Source organism: Epithele typhae (assembly GCF_022376455.1).
Source record: "Epithele typhae strain CBS 203.58 chromosome Unknown BXZ73scaffold_26, whole genome shotgun sequence".
In the NCBI taxonomy this organism is placed as follows: Eukaryota; Fungi; Basidiomycota; class Agaricomycetes; order Polyporales; family Epitheliaceae; genus Epithele; species Epithele typhae.
Window position 1 is genome coordinate 209,623 of NW_025954217.1, and position 21,798 is coordinate 231,420.

Sequence of the window (21,798 nt, forward strand, 5' to 3'; positions counted from 1 at the left end):
CTGGCAACACCGAATATCGCAGGCTGAGGACGACGGACGTCTGATCCCTCACGGGCCCCCCACTCCTGGTTGGTCCCCGCCCCAAATCAGACTGCCATGCACGAAAAGCTACTAGTCACTAGCCAGCCTCGCCTCCCGGCCGCAAGCGGGAGATTCGCGTGCGTCATGGGCCCGCGCAAACGGTGTCATCGGGGGGGGCCCGCGCTGACCCCCTGGTCAGCCCGCGCCATAGGGATCGAGCGAGACCAGCTGGCGGGTCCCACCATCCCCCGCACCCGCACCCGCATCTGGATTCTGCGCGCACCGATCCAAACCCCCGCGCACCGCCCGGCGCCCAGGCGCGGGGCGTGCCGGCGGCCGCTTGGGGCCCCCACGAGACCCGCGGGCCGCGAAGATGCCCGCTCGCGATTCCGATGGGATCAGGGTCGGTCGGTCGGTGGCGCTGGACGCGCGGGACGAGGGTTCCGTGCGCGATTGATGCGCGCGGGACACGCGGCGATTCAGATACACGTTCTAGCTAACGGCTCGGCTCGCGCCCCCAGCCGTTCCTGGTCGCCCTTGTCCCGCGAGCGTTCTTTATTGACCGAGGTGCGTCCGGACCGCTGCTTGCTTGTGCTGGGCTACCGCGGTCGACCGCGGAAGCTATTCTGGGTTGTTCGTTGGACAGCATCCACCGCTCGTGTGCAGGTCTGAAGAGGCTGCGTCAGAAGAATCTACTGAAGAGACATAAATTAGGGTGAGCTTGACATGTCTGGGCCTTGTTGCTTGTAGATATCAGCGGGAGACTCGCCAACACTGTGGTACATCACCTGAGCCTCCGAGACCGTCAGCTACTCTTATCGTGCATTGAGCACCACGAAGGATGCTTGTGCGGACAGGCGTCGGTTGAACAATGTAGTATTGCAGCGTGCGATAACGTCCACGGCGTGCACGGGAGCACAGGGAAAGGTGAGCCTAAACCAGCAACACGCGCATGCAAAATCAGCACCTCTGTGAGCTCGTGCATCCAGCTTCCAAACCTCCGCACGCCCAAGCGGACGGCCCAGTGCCCCGAGGCCCGCTCGCCCCGCCAGTCGTGGGTTCTCGCGCCCCCTTGGCGTCGGTGCAGGCCTCGGCACGGCGTTCTAGTGCTGATCCATCGGCCACGAGCGCAGTGGAAAAATCGAAGTAGAAGAAGACTCTGAGACCTCGCAGGCACGCGCACGGTACCGGTGAGCCACCGGGGGTTCCCAACCCTCGGCGTCGAGGCCCGCCCCCGACGCGCTCGGACTTTGACGGCCGCGAACCGCGCGGAGGGAGCACGCTGCACGCTAGCGCAGAGAGCTGACGGCGCTGAGGCCCGAGAGACCGCGGGGGAGCGCGGCAATACGTTAAGGAGGTGGAGCAAGACCGAGGTCCCCAGCGGTTTTGATCCGGGACGCGTCCCAGCGCCGACGGGATCAAGGGAGCAGCGGCCACGAGCGTGCTAGGGCGTCGCAGCGGGTGCGGTGCGGACGGGTCCCAGTGCGCGCAGAATTCGCCCGGTTTGGGGCCAAAACCGGCACCGGTTATCCCCGGGCGGAGGCCGAAGGCGAGGAAGGCGAGGAACAGCGGCCGAAGGCAGCGAGGTCTCGCCCGGTGCGGGACGGCGGATGCTAAACAGTCCGCATCCGAGCGCGTTCCATTCCTCGCCTCCCCGCGGGAGCCTTCGCGACTCGTCCGTGCGGCGCCTCGGGGCCGACCCACGAAGGACGGGGGCCACGCACCTCTCGGCGACGAGCGGGGCACGCGCGCACGAGGGCAGCGGCTGTGGGAGGATCCGCGCGGGCCCGTTCTTCGATGCCCACCCCGCGCCTGCGGGCCTTCTGGAAGGCGGCGGGGTTTGGGGTTTGGGGTTAGAGGCTTGCACCGTCGGGGCCGCCGCGCCTTCGTCGCCAGTCGCGACACCGCCCGACCCCTCTTCGCGTCCCCGCAGACGACCACGGTGCGGCGCGCGCACGTCGGCACCTTGGACACACCGCGCGGAGCGGACGCGTCGTCAGCGGGGCGAGGTCGAGGTCGAGGTCGCGGTCGCGGTCGAGACAGAGCGGCGTCGCAGCAGGCGGGCGACGAGACCCGCCCGGACGCCTCGGAAGAAGCGCGGGGTTCGACTTGTCCGCGGCCGTGCTCGAGGGTGCCGAACACGGGCAGGTCGCCTGGAAGACGTGCTCTGTGGATTTTCGAGCGCCGTGCGTGCACTGCACCCCAGGCGTGGTGACAGTCGGCACGACGGGCGGCGACAGCGTTCCTCCCCTTGGCCCGCAAAGAGGTCACGTCGCGTTTGCTTGGGACCGCGCTGAGCGGCTTGGCGCCGGCGGAGGAACGGGAACAGGACGTGTTGCAACCCGCACCAATGGGTGGACGCGGCCGCCACAAAGGATGACTCCCGCGGCGGCGCTAGGGGTGTGGGTGCTGACCCAAGAGTGGGCTCGCTGAGAGGGGATACGCGCCGAGTGCTGGACGCTCGAGAGCAGCCTAGCTGGAGGGGGGCAGCCGTGCACCGCCAGACCGCCCGACGCCGGTCGCCCTTACGAGATAGGCCCCTCTGCGGGCGGCACTGCGCGATTGCGTCAGTGCGAGGGTGGATGGGTGCGAAGATGAGGATGTCCCGGCCTGCGGGCGCAGGGTCCGGGGTCTTGTGCCAGTGTGCACCGGCGCATTGCTATTCTGGGCGAGGATGAGTCGTCGGACTGTGCAAGGTGCAGGGTCTTTCGCGATGGAGACAGCGAGCGCAGCGCCAGAGCGGAGGAGCGAGCATAGCGGGAGACGAAGTGCGAATTCCGCAGATGGTGTGAGAAGGTGCCCGGTGGGCCGTGGGCGACCGAAGTGGTTCTTTGCCAATCTGCCAATGGCGCGATGTCCGGTCAGCGTCAGGAGAGAGTTTTTGCACTAGAAACCACAAGACTCACGGTTCTGGTCTTCCGCACGACAACCTTGGTCCGCTGATGATGATGATGATGAATTCATGCCAGAACATTAAGTATCTTCGTAACGCTAAGTACGAGCTTTCTCAACGACGGCGGTTATCCCGCATTCGGTAAACTGTAACGGGGCCACGGCCTAGGCTAGTATGTGGCGGGTGCAGGCCCAGCAGGCGGCCGCGCTTAGAGCATAGAACGGAACATAGGAATAGGCATAGGATGGGATAAGGTAGGTGGGGGTTCGTAACAGTCGGAGCCGGAACCAGCGACAGAAGGGGGAGTGGACCCGGCACGGCTCGAGCCAGAACCGTGGGGGGATGGAGGGGGAGTGGGAGAGAAGTGGGCGGGTAGCCGGCAGTCCGCCGCGACGAGCAGACGCCGTAGTTCGGAGAGGGGCCGTCCGTTGGCTGTCGCGTCTCCTGAGGGGAGACTAGACCCAGCGGGGTGGATGTGTGGGTGTCGGCACGCGTGCGTCGCGTCGTGACGTGCCGCGTTCTTCGCGTGGCGGCAGGGAGCGAGCGTGTCGCGAATCTCGCGGAAGTGGCGGGACAACCTTGGTCCGCGGTGCCCGGGCACAGCGGGAAAGTGATGGTTGGCGAGCACCAGCATTGACTTCGCTTGGTCACCTGACGCGCTCCGCAGCCCCTGCCAGCGACGGTAGCGTGACATCCCGGACTGGACATGACGCGGGGTGCCTTCTAAAGCGAGATATGGCAGGGTAGCGAGGGCGAGATGGCGTCGCGGGTGACGTATTACAAACGCCTCGATGGTGCCGACGCCCACAATGCATAGTCAGGACTCCCGCGTTCAAAGCGACGTTCGGCTTGAAGGGTCGGGGCCGAATATGCTCTTTATCAGCATTACTTTGGCGTGCGGCTTGATCGCACGCCGCTGTGGGCAGGACTGCCCTTCGGGTCCTGTATCAACGGGATGGGAATGGTGACAAGACTGGTGTGACGATCAGGGACAAGTGCCGTTCCGAGTGGACGTGAACGGACGCTCACCTGTACAAGGGAGCTCTGCTCTGGAAGCGTGCAAGCAAGAGTCTGTCTGCCTGGCGGTGATGAAGGACGTTCGTCTTGTCACCCAGGCCGACGTGAACGATGTAATACGTACGTACGGCATGCTCAAGGTTGCACCGCACTAGATATCTAGCGTGGAACTTGAAGCGGCTGCCTCAGCCAGCGCATTCCCATAGTATCCGTAAAGTCGATGTCCACGGCGAAGGGGCTGCGTAGGCCGAGATACTGAGCGTTCGGGTACGAATGGCGTCCTGGTCTTGGGGCCGTATCATCCGAGACGCTGTGGCAAAACAGCCCACTGGGTTTATTACCTGTATTTAGAGGGGTCACCAAGTCGGCGGCACGATCGCGGACGGATGCTGGGACGCCAGGACGAGAGCTGTCCGCCGCGAGGGAACGAAACCAGCAGAGGGCCGGGAATCCCGTAGGAGACCTGGGTGGTTCACCCAGCGAGCCGGCGACGCGAACCCGGAGCAAGGAGGCTTCTGCCCCAGGGCCGTGTGCGCGCCGATAAGCGGACCCCCCTGGAAGGCATACTGGAGCCCCCTGCCTCTGCGCCAGGGGCGCGCGGTTGCCGAGATGCGTGCGACGCGACAGATTCGAGTCGATATCGATAGGCTTCCAGGGAAAGACGGGCTCCCAGAGCGTCGGCGGGCCCATCAGGAAGACGAAGCAGAGATGCGCGGTGCTGGATGCGTCGATGCCGCTGCCGTGGGCGCGTGCGCGGGGCGCGGGGCGCGGTCGCCCCGGACGGAAGTCGGAGTGGGCTTCGTCGGCAGCGCGCCGTTCCGTGCCCATAGGGACGAGCGGCCGGGGCGAGTGCTGGCGGTCCGGCGGGACACCCCGGCGGTGGTTTGAGACCGCAACCGGCTTCTGTGGGCTCTGGCCCATTACAAATGGGCTGCGGATGACGGGACGGCAGAGCTCAGTGCTCAGTGGGCGCAGTCAAGGGTCCGACGGGGGCGAGGGGCTCGTGCCGAGGCGGACGGAGGCCAGGGTCTTGCAGCAGCCGGAACGTCGACGTCAGCCGCGGGTCGGAAGGTGCCGTCCGGGCTGAGGGCCTGGGAAGACCGCCCTTGTCTCAAAGGGAGCGGACTGGCGAGGGCTAGAAGGAGAAGGTCAGCTGCAGGTCAGCGGTTCGGCGACTCCGAATGGACTCTAGGGCTGATGAGCAATCTCTCCCGGGGCACAGTGACAGCAGAGTAGCGGGATGTCCACGCTGCGGCCCTGTAGACATTCGGTGGAAGTAGCAGTGGCTCCGGCCGAGAAGAGAGTTGCGGGGCGCAGAGCGTGAGCCACATGAGCGCGCGTGGACGAACATGAACGAGCAGACAGCGGAGTGCCACAAAGTTTGCGAAGTATCAAAAGGGGTTGGAGCTAAGGATCGAAGCTAAGTCGGGTGCGCACGCAAGTACACGTACGTGCGAATGGGCTCGGTCCAACCCGGGAGGCCGATGTGGTTTCGGCCTTGATGGACGTGGGCGTCGCTCATGTCGAGAGGGGTCGACGAGCACCGCGACGCAATCGTGTGTATTGGGAGGGAGCGGCAATCGCTATAGCCTCATGAGACCTGTTTTAGAGCGGGCCAAGATGCGCGGGCCGAGATCAGCGTCCAGCAGTCAGAGGCATTCGGAGAGAAGATACAGACGGTCTCACGTACGGGTCTTCAGATCACAAGAGGCAAGACTTGCAGTTGTGATGAAGCGAGAAGCGCAGAGTCGTCCAGGGGCCGTTGATGAGGTCGCGGAATGAACAGGTCGTGCGCTGCTTGCAGACAGTAGTAACGGCATGTGCCATGGTGCGGAGTGAGCTAGGATCAAGCGGGGGACCGGATGTTCCGATGGCAACAAGAAGAACAAGACGGGCGTGGGCGACACCTGGGAGCGTCTTGGGTCCTAAACCAAAGCGGGCGATTTGTCTTCCGGTGCTAGAGAGGCACGAGACAGGGGAGACGGCGCGGAGGGATGGTGAATGTAAGTGTAACATGAGATCAGTGCGCAGCTGGGCGGGTGAGATCGTCTCGTGCTGATATCTATGTCATCCAGAGGGCTTGTCTTCGTTCATCTGGACGCCTTGCAGACCACCTAGAAAATCGGGATCATCCGTGCTCGATACCGTCCAATGGCGTCTCGATTACCAGCGAGATAAGACAAGGACTGAGAGTGCAGAGCTGAGAGCGAGCCAGGCTGTGGGATCGCGATAGAGATCATAGCAGCGGAAAGGGGCCACAGGGGTGGTTCTGGCACCCGTCGACGTTCCATTCGAAGAGAACCGCTCCCTGGCTCGAACGCGGCGGTGGTCCAAGCGGCAAGTTCGCGGAGACCCCCGCGCGGGCGCCACACGTGGCGTCCACACTCTGACGCCGGCCCGCGCTCCCTCACCGCGCGCCGTGCCCTCCTCCATGTCGCGTCCGTCCCCGACGCGGGTCTCCTTCGCGTCCGTCACCCACAACAACCTCGGTTCGTCCCCCATCGCGTCCATCGCAGCATAGCCCCTCACCTCCCGTCCCAGGCACTGTCCGAAAGCTCAACTCCGTGCTCTTCCCGATCAAGTACAGCGAAAAGTTCTACAATGACATCGTCCTGCCCGAGGTAGAGGACTTTTGCCAACTCGGTGCGTCCGACGATCTTCCCTGGCCGTGTCCGACCCTTCAACTTTCTCTCTTTTCCAGTGTACTACAATGACATTCCGATTGGGACCATGTGCTGCCGCATGGAGACTCAGGGAGAAGAGACGAAGCTCTACCTCATGACCCTCGCAGTCCTCGCGGTGAGTTTGCCGTCTCCATCCCTTCTCGTAACCTCCCGCCCTCGCATGCCGATCGTCGTCCCCCAGCCATACCGGTCGCGAGGGATCGGCGCCCGTAGCCTGCAGCAGCTCGTGGACTCGGCCGCGGCGTACACGCCGCGCAAGATCACGTCGATCTACCTCCATGTGCAGGTGTCGAACGATGACGCGAAGCGGTTCTACGAACGCCACGGCTTCAAGGAGGTCGGCTTGTACACAAACTACTACAAGAAGATCACGCCCCACGACGCGTGGATCCTCCAGCGGGAGATCGAGCCGGCGGCAAAGCCCGCAGATTCCAAGTGAAAACAGACCGGCGTCGTGCGCGGGGATATGGTCTTTGTGGGGTAGTGGTAAGATACAGTTACTGCGAGTCTACACAAACTACAGAGCAGCTAATAACGTCTACTCGGCCGTGCAGTACTGTCCATGTCAGCGATACTTTTACAATGTGTACCAATACACCGGAGACAGATACGTCAAAAACGCTGGGATGTAGGCTAAGGCTCGTGCCGGCAATTAGTGGAAGTAGAATCTGCACATCCCACCAGTCCGTCAGCGCCCGCCAAGCAACACAGATGACAACCGAAACTCACAGATGTGGATGGATTCCCGGTTCCCGACCGTCCCATTAAGCTCTCGCTTACGAACTACTCTCATCGATGCCGCAGCGCTTGACCAGCTGACAAGGGGACCGGACGACGGTCAGCGTCGGGAAGCTCGCGGGAAGGACAGAAAGACGGGACGGGGGCGGGGCGCGAGAGAAGCACGACTGCGTACCTGATGCCGCTTCAGCGCGTCCTTCCTCGTGAACGTCTTCCCGCACCCGCCGTTGCAGAAGAACGGCTTCTCGCCCGTGTGCGTGTCGCGGTGGCGCTTGAGGTCGTGCTGGCGGTTGAAGGAGAGCGCGCACATGTCGCACGCGAACGGCCGCGGGGGCGACGCCGGGTACTGCGAGTTGGCCTGGGCGTACGCGCTCCCGCCCGGGGACGAGGACGCGTAGGGCGGGGTTGCCATGCTGGACATCGCGGAGGAGGCCTGCGGGGATGACGACAGTGGCGCACCGTAAGGGCTGCCCATGGCGGCCGAGGGCGGGTAGGCGTGCGAGTGCGGTGGGGAGTGGGAGAGGCCGTTCGCGTGCGGGGAGTGGGAGGAGTAAGAGTGGTGCGGGGAGTGGTTGTGCGGGGGCGCACGGGTAGGGGAGTGGGCGTGGGCCGAGGGGGCGTCAAGGGGGTAGGAGCCGTATGGGGCGACGGTGAGGGAGGAGCGGCGGTCGGAGGTGGGGAGGTGGGAGTAGTGGATGCCGTCGGTGGCGGGGTACTGGTACTGGGAGGCAATAGCCTGCGCCTGAGACGACATGGCGTCGTAGGAGGAGGGCACGGTGGCGGAGTGGCTGGCGTGGCGGAGGGAGGGGTGGGCGGGGTAGGCAGAGGAGTACTCCTGGGAGGCGTAGGAGGAGGGGTATGCGCTGCCGGGCCACTGGGTGTGCGAGGCGAGGGCGACGTTCGGGCCTTGAGGGTACTGCTGGGCACGGCGGTCGGACATGGAGAGGCGAGCGAGGCTAATGCACGGATAGGAGGATGATCGCCATACATATGTAGTCGCGGAGAGCGCTACTGTCGAGAGACCAGGCACGGCTCACTGCCACCAAGACGAGGTCGAGCGTTGACGGAAAACGGACGAAATCGAGCAGGCAAAAGGAGCAAGCTGCAATAATCATATCTGTCTGTCAAATGTCCGAATGATGTCTTGCCAACGAGGGCGCACCTTAAGCGGCTAGTCCCGTCCCCCGAATCCGGATAATTGCCTCCAGCCCGATATCCCGCCCACGAATCCTGCCCGCCTGCCGTCGCTCAATTAAGCCAATACGGGGCGGTCGCGAGCAGCGCGATCCCGCCCGCCAGGCACCGCCCCCCGCTCCCGAGCGTGTCTACTCACCTCCTCTCCGGCTCTTCCTTCTCGCCCGCGAACAGCCTGCGCGCCCTGCGCCCGCGCATCTGCACGGGCGGCGACGTCACCGCGCCGACGACCTTCATTGCGGCACGAGGCCAGGATCGTTGTGCCGCTCGCGCCACCATGCCTGCTCGCGCCCGAATCCGGCCATCGCGGCGCGGGCAAAACGCGGGCCTGGCAAACGCACCGACGCGAGCAGCCTCACCGGGCGACAGGCCTATCACGTTTGATGTCGTCCGACCGGCGGTGCATTCGTTTCAGCACGGGCCAACACGAGCGCGGCAACCTTGTTCGAGAGCGCGGGGCTGGCTCGGCCTGCAGCAGGGTCGCGCTGGGATCGCGGCTCGCCAGATCACGGGAGGGCGACCGACGTCCTGGAGCGATCCAGCGACCCGTATTGGCGCGGGATGCAGACCGGGCGGGGAAGACGTGGACGCGGGCCGTTTGAAGCTGGCGTCGCGATCACCCGTCGCCTGGGAGGAGCTGGAGCCAATGCTGGCCAAAATGATGGAGGGCACTCACGGAGCGCGCTTGATTGAAGCGAGGTATGTTTCTCGACAAAACGGGGATGGGCGAGGTGCGGGAGGCCGCCTGGGGCCAGATGACATACCGGCGACGCGATCGTAGCCCAGAGATTAGTCTGAGCGGTTTCAAGGCGAGAATGGTTCAGGGCATGGGCCATATTCGATCACCGTGCACAGGACGTGTCTGGTCATCGCATCATGTACGGTGCCCTCCTATTTTAATTTAGGGGCGGGCCCGGAGCATGCGGGGACGGCACTGCCCGCGGCCTGGACGTCGCGATCGAGCGCGCGCCTGCAGAGCGAGGCGGGGAGGCGGGAGGAGGAGGAGAGGAGGAGGAGGAGAGCCAGCAGCCTTGTGGCAGCCAGCGTCCGGGCGGCGGGCGGCGGCGGGCGGCGGGGAACGGGCCGAGGGCCAGGGTCGGCGGGGCCGGCGCTCGGTCAGTCAGCGAGAACGCTCTCCCGCTTCCGCTGCCTGTTCTTTCCAGCCGACTCCGCCCTCGCGTCGCTCGCGATGCCCAAACGCTCCCCGCCCCCTGCTGCGGCCTCACCCTCGCGCAAGAAAATGAAAATGAAAAAGCCGCCCTCCGCCGCAGCCGGCCAGTCCCGGCTTGACCATTTCTTTGGCGCAAGTGCGCGCACGCCCGATCCAGCCAACGACGCCCGCCCCGCGCCCATGCAACCCGCCTCGACCCCTGCCGCCAAGGCCAGGGTAAAGGCAAAGGCAAAACAGGCCGAACCACCTCTCTCCGATGAACGGCTTGCATCGAGTCTTAATGCAGCCTATGGCCTCAACCTTGAGATGCTCCGGAAGCTCGAGTCTGCCGGACGCGACATCCATCTGTCAACTGCCGTTGCTAGTGCTGCCCTTCAACCCCACACACAAATCGAGGTGATAGATGTCGACGCGCTTGACTCCAACGACGACACAGCTCCTCCTTGGGGGACGCAGTTCGTCGGCATCCGGGGCCCGTGTCTAACTCCTCTGGGAATTTGTCCCAACCAACCGCATCCACTAGCAAACTCCCATCGGTTCCTGTTCCTACGCCAAACCCACCTGGTCCGTCGGACGACGCACACGTGCCCAGGTCCCTCCAGCAACTATCGGAAACGCCCATCCGTTGGCAGCTCCGACATACGGGCCCCTTAATGTCGATCCTCCGTCCTACGACCCGGAGGAAGCAGCGGCCGCCTGGCCCCCAAACGCACCCGTACCGTACTCGTTTTTGGCCCACACCCTCACGACCCTCGTCGGCACTCGTTCGCGCATCGCCAAGCTCGACACTCTGACCAATGCACTGCGTACGATATGCAGGCAGCACCCCCCTCGCTCCTGCCCGCTCTGTACTTGTTATCCAATTCCTTTCCCCGCCTTATTCCCCCGTCGAACTCGGTCTTGGACCGTCCATCATCACAAAGGCAATCCAGCACGTTTCGGGCCTGAGCAACGCCGCCCTGAAGCGGCTTTACAACACCACCGGCGACCCAGGTGAGTCCCCGCGACCCCCACCTCTTGGGGCCCGCTCGGCCGCGCGCACCTTGTCTGCAAATTCGCCGGCCGCGCGCGCTTCCCCGCCCGGCAGTCTGCTGACCCCCCCCCCTCTCTCCCTTGCCGCTCGCTCCCGCCGGATTCGGCCGCACGCACAGGCGACGTCGCGTTCGCGGCCAAGTCGAACGTCCGCACGCTCCTCCCGCACCCGCCCCTGCTCGTCACGGGCGTGTACGCGGCGCTGCTGCGGATCGCGCACGCCGCGGGCCCGGCGCGGGCAGGACGAAGCAGGCCGCCGTCGAGAAGCTGCTCGTCGCCGCGCGCGGGGAGGAGGCCCGCTTCCTCGTCCGCACGCTCGGGCAGAACCTCCGCGTCGGCGCGGTGAGGACGTCGCTCACGAACGCGCTCGCCCGCGCGCTCGTGCTCACCCGCCGCGGGCGGGCACCCCGGAGTCAGTCAGGAACGAAGGCGGAGACGGGGTGGGGCCGGGTCGCCCTTCCGGGTGAGCGCGGAGACCCTGGCTGCGATCCAGCCCCTGCGGGCTGAAGGGAAGAAGGGAAAGAAGGCTGCCGACGCCGCCAGAGACGCGCTGAACGAAGCGTTCGCGGCCGCAGAGGGTCTGTTAAAGCGGGTGTACGTCCAGCATCCTAACTACGATCACATCGTGAAGGCGTTGCTCGACGCCGGCCTGGACGGGCTCAGAGAACAGCTCCCGCTGACCGTCGGTGAGTTGTGGGCGCAGCGGCGAACCACGTCGGCTATGCGGTTTCATCGTCGGTGTTTCGGCACTGACGAGATCTTCCCGTGTAGGCGTCCCTCTGCTCCCCACCCTAGGGTCGCCCACGAGATCGCTGGACGAGATCTACGACCGATTAGGCCTTTTACCGTTCGCAGCGGAGTTCAAGTACGACGGCCAACGTGCGCAGATCACGCGTCGAGACCGAGGGGATCGAAAACGATTTTTGTCAAGATATTTTCGCGCATCTAGAAGACATGACAGACAAGGTATGTGTCGGGCTAGGCGGCGCCGTCGGAACCAGTCTTCAGCCGCGACAGCCTGGCTTCTGGTCGCAAAGATTTGGTTTTTGCTGAATTGGCTATCGACCCTGCCCAGTACCCCGATGTCGTTTCATTGGTAGAATATTTATTCGAAAGTTCACCGGGCATTGAGTCTTTTATTATAGACTCTGAGGTCGTCGCGATCGACCCGTCCACCGGTGCGCTCAAGACATTCCAGGAGCTGTCTAACCGTGCTAGGAAGGACGTGAAATTGGACGATGTGAAAGTTCTGTCTGCGTTTTTGCCTTTGACCTGATGTTCCTTGACGGTCAGGTGAGCGGCTCGCCGGTAGACCCTGACTACGCCCGAATGCTGACGAATGGTTGGCGATCGCCAGATCTGCTTGGAAAAGCCGTTCCGGGAGCGGCGCGCACTGCTCCATTCCCGCTTTCCGCCGTACACGCCCCCGCTTAAAGGTGCAGCACGGTTTGATCACGTCAAGAGCGTAGAGAGCGATTCCGGACGGGATGCCGTGGAAGAATTCTGGCAGCAGGCAGTGAACAGTTCTAGTGAGGGACTCATGGTGAAAGTTTGTGTCGAATTTTCTTTTCCAACTGCCGCCGGACGTTTCGCTGATCTCCGGCCGCCACCACTCGCACGCAGCTTTTGGACAGCGGTGAGGTGTTGGAAGAGCCCACACTGAAGAGAGACAAGCCGCGACGCAAGCCGCTACCCGCAACCTACGAGCCAGGTATGTCTTCGTACCCTCATCATTCGTCCCACCGCCGTGGGTGTGCCGTGCGACCTACCCAGGAACGCTGCGCCGGCGGCACCCCCTCATCGCACTTCTCGTTCCCCGTCTCCGCGGCCTTGGGCCGCGCTTCACGCTTCCGGCGACGCTGAAGGCTGTTCTCCTCGCGCGCGAATTGGCGCGTCATTCAGATAAACGGACGTCCGCGTGGCTCAAGCTGAAAAAGGACTACGTCGCGGGCCTCGGGGACAGCCTCGATCTCGTGCCGGTCGGTGCGTGGCATGGCAACGGCAGGAAGGCCCAGTGGTGGAGCCCCGTCCTGCTCGCGGTGTGGGACCCGGCCGAGGAGAAGCTCGTCGCGGTCTGCAAGTGCATGTCCGGTGAGGCTCGTAATGGACTAGCGCCGCCGCACGGGTGATTAATGGGCCTTTGGCTCCCCCTGCGCTCCCCTCGCAGGCTTCTCGGACGCGTTCTACAAGGTGCGCTGCGGCCCGGATCTTCGTGCTGCCCGGCTGAATTTTCGCTTTGCCTGCGCGCGCGCGTCCGTCGGCGCCGGTTCGCCCCTGTGTTGCCTGCCGCCATTTCCCCCGCCGGCGCCCACGTGCACCCACACAGAGTCTGGGCGACCGGTACCCCGAAAACTCGGAGACCTGCTCGACGCAACCAGTCTGGCAGCCGCAATGCGACACAGGAGGTACGTGGCTGTTCCCTTCGCTCCGCAGACGGAGACGGATGGAACTCGCGCAGGACTCAAGCCAGAAGTGTATTTTCGACCGCAGGAGGTGTGGGAGATACGGGGTGCCGAGTACGTCAGTCCCTGAGCTCGCCTTCACAGCACTCGCTCAATCCGGGGAACGCGCGCAGCGTCACCGTCAGCCCGGTGTCCGTCGCGGCGCTCGGGCTCGTGTCGGAGACGCGGGGGCTGAGCCTGCGCTTCCCGCGGTACATTTCCTCGCGGGAGGACAAGCGGGTGGAAGACGCGAGCACGCCCGAGTTCCTCGCGAACATGTTCCGCTCGCAGCAGGCAGCGGGCAAGGATCAGACTGGGGCCGACGAGGGTGACTTGGTGGATGTGGCGGTCGGGGAGAGCTCGGGGGAAGAAGCGGAGGACGCGGAGTCGGAGTGAGCAGCGTAGTCGTAGCCTCTGAGCGTTCGGGGCAATTGGATGGTGGCGTCGACGACCTCGTTGCCGCGAGGGTGGGGCGGGGACCACGGGCTCGGACGCCTCACAAGCCCCACAACTGCCTGGGTACGCTGTGCCGCGGCCCGGCGCTCCGGCGAACCGATCTTATCTGATAGGCGGGCTCTCTGCGGCCGAGCCCTCCGCCTTCCGAGGATCCCAACGCTTGCGCTTCCCACCACTGTCTCTCCGCTCATAATGTGGCCCCGCGGCCTGCTCGCCCTGGGTTTCGCCCTGCTTTGCGCACGACATGCCGTTCATGCCATGGAGACCGTCGAGGAGGCTGGTCAGTCGTCGGCGCTGCCGCAGCCACCACGGCGCTGACTTCGATCCCCAGCATCCATCGCCAGGCAGCTCGTCAAGGCCGTGGCTATCGGGAACATGGCCACAGTGTATCCGGCCGACCACGCGTCACTGCCAGGTGCGACACTAGCCTCATTATGTGCCCGGCGTTGTGAAGTGTTAAGCCCGCGAGCTTCCAGGCGAGCCGTTCTCCATGCAAGAATACTACGCGAGGTGTGTTTCGCGCTGCCGGGAAGGTCACCGTCCAGCCTGGTCCTGACCCTCCCCGGCTCTTCGCTCTCTTTCATGACTGCCGGCCTCGGCCCCGTTGGACCCTGCTCCCCGCGCCCTCGCCTCAGCTGCCACGCAAACGGCTCGCTCACCCTCCTCTTCCTCCCGATCTCGCGCCACAGCCAGAACGTCCTCCACTCGCCCACGCACGTCGTCTCGCTCTCCGTCTCGAGCTCGAGCCCCGCCGCGAGCCGCCCCCGCGTCTCCCTCCTCGGCAACGTCACGCTCTTCACCGAGCTCGAACGCACGCCGGAGCGCGCGGCCCTGCAGGCGTGCTACCTCGCCGCGCACCCGGACGCCCGCTGGTGGCTTCCCGGCCCCAGGGAGCCGCATATAGTCGGTGCGCCCGCCCGTCGCCAGGGACCGTCGCTGACCGCGTTCCATTACCCCTCCAGGCCTACTGGGCCCGGTTCGACCCCCACGTATGTCATTCGTCGTTCGTGCAAAGCCCTGCGGTCTCGCTTTGCGATGCACGCTCGCGGCTGGCGCTGACCAGGTTGCGTTTCAGTCGGTGTACTTTGTGGGCGGGTTCGGGAGCGAGCACTTCATCGGCTACATCCCGCTTGACGTGTATCAGGCCGTACCGCCCGCAGATCCCGACGCGGAAGTCGGCGTCGGCGGAAGAGTGCTCGTCACGCAGGAGCAACATTCGTTCTAGTGCGTACGTCGGTAACGTTCGCGCCCGGTGCTTCACCACAACGGAGGTCACGTGTGAGACTTCTCGCACAGGTGTCGCGCTAAATGTCGGCGCTGTCAACTACTTCTGACAAGCTGAATCCACTTTGGCCGCGAACCCAGGTCTGGTTCCTGCATATACTAGTATGTATGTGGATAGCATTTGAACGATAGGAACGGTCGAATCGTCAGGCATTGGCGGACAATTTGGTTACAACCTTATGTCGTTATGCAGCTGATGATCGGCCAACTTCACCCACGAGCAAAGCGGACCGGTATGCGTTGAACCCGAAGAAGCTGCTGTGCATACGTAGCGGTGCGGCAACGCCGATGCTCGTCCGATCTTACAGTCCCGGTCCTCTCGAACCTGTCGTCTCAACACAGCGTTTCGGCGGGATCGCATCTGTGTAGCCTATGTGACCATGGCGGTGTCAGGCCGCCCGAAGAGACTGTGGGCAACGAAGGCATTGATCCTTGCACTTGCGTGTCCGGGCTGGCTTCCTCGCCCGGCTATGTTGGTTGGAAGTCGGATGGCTCTATTGTAAACCATGGAAAAAAAACCCCCCAATAACAAAAAGGTGCTGTGAGCATCGGACAGCCACCAAGCTCCGCGCACAGATGAGATGGGGAGTCAAAGTGCAAGTCAGGAGGAGCTCGCAAAGTTTACACTTCTGTCCAACGTCGAACGCGCTCTCGGTGCAAATGTTTTGGATTACCCGGTGAACTCGCGAGCTGGTAACTTTGTGCGTCTATCAGAATAACAAGACGCAGTGTCGAAAGTTTTCTTTTGAAGGTTTGTGGGTAACAGTCTCGCAGCGGTCTGAGAAAAGCTGCGCTGTTTATGTACATACTACACGATACGACCACGGTGACGTTCGTAAGCAATCTATCACTTCGATGTCACTCGTATCCTGGAGTCGCTGGCATCCTTGTGGCGCCCATGCCGTGAAACTTGCACCTGTATGAATAACCCGGGGGACGCGGACGCGTTGTACGTACGAGGGAGGCGCGAGCGAGACGGAAGCAGGAGAGATTGCGGGCTAGAAGTGCAAAGTGCGCAATAAGATGGGCGTCGGATTGGGTTCCCGACGTCCGTCGCAATGTCGCGACCGGGCTCGGGACGTAGGAATCAGCTCCGAGGCCGCTTTATGCTGATGGCTCCCGCGCTCCGTTCTTGAATGGAAAAAGTGTAAAACACTTGTGGGCGGCGGGTGCCATCCCGCGCCAGTGTTTTTGCCCGGACCAGGGGCGTTTCGCGCATCCCGAACATAACGGACCCCGCCGAGATTGCGTTGAGATCGTCCTGGCTTGGCGCATGCTCTGTAGAACGATGGGACGCACCACGCAGGCCCGCAGCCCACACGAACAATCATATGCTTGCCTCCAACACCTCTACCGCGAGCGTCGCCATGTCCTTCCGCGCCTCGACCAGCTCCACAGCCCGCTCGTCCACGTCATCATCAAAGGCAGCGAGCTGCTGCGCATGCACCGCGACCGCCGCTTCCATCGCCTCTCGCAGCGTGCCGCCCCGCACCACCTCCACCCACGCTGGGTCCCGCTCAGGGTCGTTCGCGCCCGTCGCGCCTGCAGCCGCCCGTACGCCGCGACGAGCTCCGCCTTGAGACACAGCGCCGCGAGCACCGCGGCGACGACCGAGGGCGCGTCCGAGCCCGTGCCGCCTGGGCGCACGAGCAGGGCCAGCACCTCCGCCGACGGAATGGAAGTCGGCTTGCGCGCGACGGACGGCGAGTCCTCGTTTTCGCCTTCCCCGGCGGGTTCCGCCTCGCCCGCGGAGTCCGCGCGCGGGCGACCCCGCCGGGCCCTGGGGCGCGCGTGCGCCTTGGGCTTCCCGTTCCCGGCGGCACCTTCGAGGGCGCGGCGACAGAGGGCGACCTTGAACTGTGCACCCGCGCGGGTGCTGGGGAGACCCCTAGGAGATGGGCGAGCGCGGCGGGGGCGAGGGATGAAACGCGGTGCCAGGCGGCGTTCAGGAAAGAAGGAAAGTCGAGCAGGGTCGTCGCCGCTAGGTTGATGAGCTGTGGGCGCACAAGGAGAGTTAGTAATGGTACGATAATGAGGGTGTCGGCTCGGGGGTGGGCCGCGGGGACAGGAGGAGTCGGATCTAGACTCACCAGGGTCAACAACCGAACCCGAGCAGATACCGTAATGGATGGTTCTGGAGTGCGTAAAACGCGACGTCGAGCGGAATGTCGGTCTCGGATCGTGCGGGATTGTTCGTGCGAGATGGCGGTATCTGGCTTAGTAATAGAGGTGAATAGCGTACTAAGGGAGGCAACCACGATGAGCAAATATTGTACGCACGATCAACGTTGGACTGCTTACTTTCTCCAGTGCTCTCCATTGCTGCCTCATCGTGTTCGTATACTGAGAGCATCCAATCCAGAATAGACCATCCACGATCGCTCACGAGGGCCGGCGGGAGCTGGTTGTCCACATCCGAGTCGTCTTCTTCCCACCCACGACCTTTCCGACGAGGCCTGGTCTTGCGTGAAGTGTCCACAAGTACGACATCACTGCATCCACGTTCAATATATCCCTCTTTCAAGATGTCCCAAAAACATCGTGCGTTTCGTATGCGGCGTGCTTGCTGCGCGATGTGCGAATCTTCCTCGTCAGTGGTATGATTATTTTCAAGCGTTGATTCGGATCCTCGGGGTAGCTGGAAGAGCTCTGGCGATCGACGCAGGCGTAGCGATGCAGGCGAGACCGTGAGCACACTCAGCGCGGCGGCCGATGCTTTGGGTGTGGGACTAGGTTGCCTGATGTCGCCTGCTCATAAGTTTGCTGGGACTGCCGGGCTCCAATCTCGCGATTTCGTCCGGCAACGGTGCGTCCTCGATGGCGGCGAGTACAGGGCTATATAAACCAGTTGTCGAACATGGGGCCTGTTCAGAAAGAGGCAGTCAGTTCAAGCTGTCTCTGAAGGCGATCGCCAAAAATATCTAAAGCCACCAAAAGACAAGCATTCGAGTGTATGCCTTTTGCGTCCGGCGCAATGCAAAAATCGACCAGGCGGAATGCGCATATAGTCCGACATTCGAGCGACCAAGCGCCCTTTCATGCCCATCTTGCGATACACGCGCGCAGAGTGGAAGAACTACTCACGGGAATGGCTTGTACATGTGAAAACGCATCTCGTCGAGCAGAGATATCGCAGGGTCATAATGCCCTTCTTCAAAACATGTGTCCGCAAGCCCCCTCAAGTGTACCGGGAGATCGAGTTCGACAGACGCGTCACAGGACGCGTCCAATGTGCCATACTTGCGCATGTTCAAAATTTCGCGTCTTGACGCAAGTGAGAGCGTGTCGAAAGCCCAAAGCAGGGGGTGGAGGAAGTGGTAAACGGTAAGGAGCAAATGCCCGCGCCACTCGTCTTCAACCACCACCACCACCACCACCACCACCATCACCACCACCACCATCACCTTCAGTCACTAGGCCGCGTTGGATCTGGATCCTCTCCCCCTCTCTTGTGGATATGCTCATCCTATGATACGGCACACCATTTCCTGGCGAGAATGGGAATCTTAATAAACCCAGCCACGACCGCGCTCAACCCCAGCCTACCACCCCCTCACGCTCGCATGTGCATGTGCACTTCCGTAAAGCTCGCTACGCACATGTTTCGCTCGACCTGTATCCAACATTAACGCAACACGAACTCCGCTCATTCTGAGAGTCCAAGCACTATTCCAGTATGCGCCTCCGGCGATGAAGGTTGTGGTCCGGCCTTTCTCTTGGGCAGGCATTGGCGTGTTTGGTACAAGGTAAGCCTGACTCTTAGTCTTTATTCCGCGCCTCCCTTTCCTCCGTCGCTTTCTGCAGTGCTTCCATCACGTCGTGGTGCTGGAAGCACTGCAAAGGGATCGGTATGCCGGAGCAGATACAAACCGCAATGTAAGGACCCGATTGCGATTTGCGACGAGAAAATCCTCTGCATCTCAGCCAGGAAACGGGCCAGGGTGACCTTTCGGACGGCCCGGATAGCATCTTGGGCGAGGTGGACATGCCGATACACGAGTGCTGCATGTCGAGAAGGTCACATATTGCGAAGAAGCTCACCCTACGTTTGCGAGCCTCCACCCGAAGCCCTTCATAAAGGAGAACGGTACCATAGGGCTCTGCCTCGAGGGCGTTAAACGAGGACGACGAAAAAAAAAGGAGGACCGGTACGTTTCCTCCGCATCCGCGACACAGATAGCAGCAGCTTCAATCCCTTTCTCGCGTGTGCACTATCGCCGTCTTTGCCTCAGACCATACGCTCGATCTGCCCAAGCTTATTTCGGGTCGTCCTACCCCCTTCTTGACACGGAGTCGCCTCGTTTAGGATAATGTGTGTAGTGCAGATTAACCAATCAATTCACCGAGTTCATAAAATTCAACCTGTGCCAGAGTGAGCCCTCCCCGAGCTGTGATGCCCACCACCTTTGCCCACCACCACGGATTTTGGTGACACATCACATCGGGGACATGTGTGTTCCAAAGATTTCGGTGCAAGAATGTAGGAGGGTGGCCCAGATGTGCTGTGTTGTCTCCAGTAGAAGACCAACTACATGCCAATAGGATATTACAATGATGAACTTGATAGAGCTGAGTTTAGGCATAGGTATGTGGTAATACTAATACACAGAGTGGCACAGAGGAGAGCAATGAAAGGTGTGCAGTGGGCAGAAGTGTAGGGACTACACCCTACCAGCTTAAACAGATGTAATGTTGGTGCGATAGTCTTTGAACTGCATGGTCGTTGAGGTTTTAGGAGCTCGCCTTCGTCCACTGCCTTCACCTCCACCACCCCTGTGTCCCCTCCTACTTCTGTCTTTATCATCACCAGGCTTGTACATGCCGAGTTCTTGGGAGATTTCAGTCTGTGTTCTGGTCCCATCACAGTACTTGCACAGACACTTGGGCTGCCCATTAACTTTGCGAGGCTGCCCTTGCATGAGCCACTTCAGGTGGTAGTAAAACTCTGCAGGGGATCTAAAATGGTGCACTAGATCCGAACCTGACGAGTGGGGTAGTTGTGTTGGCAAAGGAGGCAATGCACATTCAAGGGTATCAACTTACCGAAAAGATATCCATCAACACGGGGTACATGTTGATCACCCTTCTTCTGTCTCCACAATGAGTAGCCAGAAGGGAACGGCACCAGGGAGATTTGGTCTGGTTTCTCGTGGGCTGAAAACCACCAAAAAGCCGTAACAGTGCGGCATGAGCGGATGTGCCCACTGAGAAACAACCAGATTACGTACGAATTCCGTGCATCTCGAGCTCCTTACTGATCATTTCCTCATACAGCTTCTTCCCTAACTTCCTCCTCCAGTGCAACTCCAGTTTATCTGGCGCAGGCTCATAGAAGTTGACTTGGCCATTGTCGCCTCGAAGAGCCACCCCGTCCCGAGGGGCGTTGCGTGGGGACGCGTCGGTCGCCTGGTTGGGGGTGGGTATAATCCACATGGTCTTGTCGAGCATGACAACCTTATATAGGCGCGTCACGTAAATGTCTTCTGGCGCGAGCATGGCAAAACGATCGGCTTCGCGGCGACAGCACGCAAAGGGGACGGAAGAGAGGTGGTGGTGGTCCAGAGTTAAGGCGTAAGGTGGAATAGATTTGCGATAGCGCCGTTTATATATGCTGCTCGAAGGGCTTACCTAATCGGCTTAGTAAAACAATGAGATGTCCGCCTCGTGGGTACAAAACAATTGGAATCGTGACTCGACAATGACTCAGAATCACATGAAAGGGTTCAAGATGGTTCGTGTATTGAATCCTGCGGGAAACTACAGAATGAACGTAACAGCGCACACGACCTCGCACAGCGACGTCCGCCATTGGTAAGCAACGCGCGCGGTCCCAACGCGGTCGACGACCATGAGGCTCGCGCGTGCGCCCTAGGTGATCCTGCCTAGATGGACACCGCAGACCGTAGCTAGTCAACGCGCGCTCCTGCGCATTTTCGTTCGTGTCTGGAGCGTGCCAGCGATCTGAACACGTAACACTCTCGCGTCTTACACGCATTTGCTCAGCTTTGGATTTCTGGTGACTGTGCGCACCAGGGATCGCGAGGCACGTACATGCGCGCGCGACTGGCATTAGATCATGCATGTCTTAGACGCATCAAGTATAAGAGCCCACTTCTGGGGGATTGCGTGCTCGTATCACCAAACCTCTCAGTTGATGCGCTATCTAATCTCGTAGATAGACGCGCGCGGAGGCGTCTCATCATTGCTTGCACGGAGATACGACCCTCATGGAAAGTCTGTGCTGACCCCCTCTTTGAAGGCTGGTGGTGACAGGAAACTTAGATGGAGAAGAAGCTGGCATGTATCACAAATGCAGAGGCGAGGCACGTGTTCAACTCCGATACCAAACCCTTCTTCACAATAACAAGACCATTCCATACCCAACAGCCCGAGCGAGTGAATCAACGTTGTGTTTGACCTCACATTGCACGGTTCGAGTTTTTTTCGGATCACAAAGATGAGCGTCCACAAGATGGGATCCCTGACTCACACGAAGAAACGTACAAATGGCCAAGCTGATGTACGAGTGTCGTAAGTCAAAGCCTGAAACCAATCCAGTGGTTTCATTGCGTGAGTTGAAAGGAGTGGAAACCAAACCAAAACCAAGTCTTCTACATCGTCAGGACAACTGATTCTTGGATGACGAGGCCGTCCGGGCCACAGTGCATGTGAGACTTCGGTCCCACAGCGGCGTCAAGCACTGAAAGCGAGATCGACTTCCATCGGCCACGGCGGCCAGAATGTGTCCATGTGGCGATGATCTCGAGAGCTATCTGCGTTGCGTATTCGCAAATCAACGCAGTAATTCAAACTCACGGACTTGAACGGCGTTCCTAAAGAGACGCCGTGCCTTGTGCGCGGCAGGAT

General features: G+C 61.7%; 6 protein-coding genes across 6 annotated transcripts; 3 read left to right on the plus strand and 3 right to left on the minus strand.

The window, feature by feature from the left end:
- Positions 1–6,362: 6,362 nt before the first annotated feature.
- BXZ73DRAFT_101695 (acyl-CoA N-acyltransferase) lies at positions 6,363–7,054 on the plus strand (the record flags this gene model as incomplete). The annotated part of the gene is made up of 4 exons (XM_048014978.1): positions 6,363–6,420; positions 6,473–6,574; positions 6,633–6,730; positions 6,797–7,054. The coding sequence occupies 4 exons, from the start codon at positions 6,363–6,365 to the stop codon at positions 7,052–7,054; spliced, it is 516 nt and encodes a 171-aa protein (XP_047877581.1).
- Positions 7,055–7,528: 474 nt separating this feature from the next.
- BXZ73DRAFT_26478 (uncharacterized protein) lies at positions 7,529–7,681 on the minus strand (the record flags this gene model as incomplete). Its single annotated transcript, XM_048017735.1, has 1 exon — positions 7,529–7,681. A coding segment is annotated over one exon (153 nt), but the record flags the coding sequence as incomplete, so codon positions are not given.
- A 2,850-nt stretch (positions 7,682–10,531) lies between these two features.
- On the plus strand, positions 10,532–13,587 carry BXZ73DRAFT_90190 (ATP-dependent DNA ligase; the record flags this gene model as incomplete). The annotated part of the gene is made up of 13 exons (XM_048025545.1): positions 10,532–10,615; positions 10,642–10,711; positions 10,870–10,942; positions 10,993–11,162; positions 11,260–11,436; positions 11,522–11,716; positions 11,788–11,792; positions 11,826–11,996; positions 12,108–12,299; positions 12,374–12,461; positions 12,653–12,841; positions 13,209–13,266; positions 13,326–13,587. The coding sequence occupies 13 exons, from the start codon at positions 10,532–10,534 to the stop codon at positions 13,585–13,587; spliced, it is 1,734 nt and encodes a 577-aa protein (XP_047877583.1).
- A 435-nt stretch (positions 13,588–14,022) lies between these two features.
- On the plus strand, positions 14,023–14,872 carry BXZ73DRAFT_47417 (pyridoxamine 5'-phosphate oxidase-domain-containing protein; the record flags this gene model as incomplete). The annotated part of the gene is made up of 5 exons (XM_048019872.1): positions 14,023–14,062; positions 14,124–14,157; positions 14,283–14,550; positions 14,610–14,636; positions 14,723–14,872. 5 exons carry the CDS (start codon positions 14,023–14,025, stop codon positions 14,870–14,872), a joined length of 519 nt encoding a protein of 172 aa, XP_047877584.1.
- A 1,386-nt stretch (positions 14,873–16,258) lies between these two features.
- BXZ73DRAFT_77794 (uncharacterized protein) lies at positions 16,259–17,262 on the minus strand (the record flags this gene model as incomplete). The annotated part of the gene is made up of 4 exons (XM_048022734.1): positions 16,259–16,389; positions 16,437–16,819; positions 17,052–17,143; positions 17,233–17,262. 4 exons carry the CDS (start codon positions 17,260–17,262, stop codon positions 16,259–16,261), a joined length of 636 nt encoding a protein of 211 aa, XP_047877585.1.
- Positions 17,263–19,628: 2,366 nt separating this feature from the next.
- Positions 19,629–20,409, minus strand: BXZ73DRAFT_18741 (uncharacterized protein; the record flags this gene model as incomplete). Its single annotated transcript, XM_048017569.1, has 3 exons — positions 19,629–19,912; positions 19,975–20,085; positions 20,160–20,409. Coding segments are annotated over 3 exons (645 nt in total), but the record flags the coding sequence as incomplete, so codon positions are not given.
- Between the last annotated feature and the right edge of the window lie 1,389 nt (positions 20,410–21,798).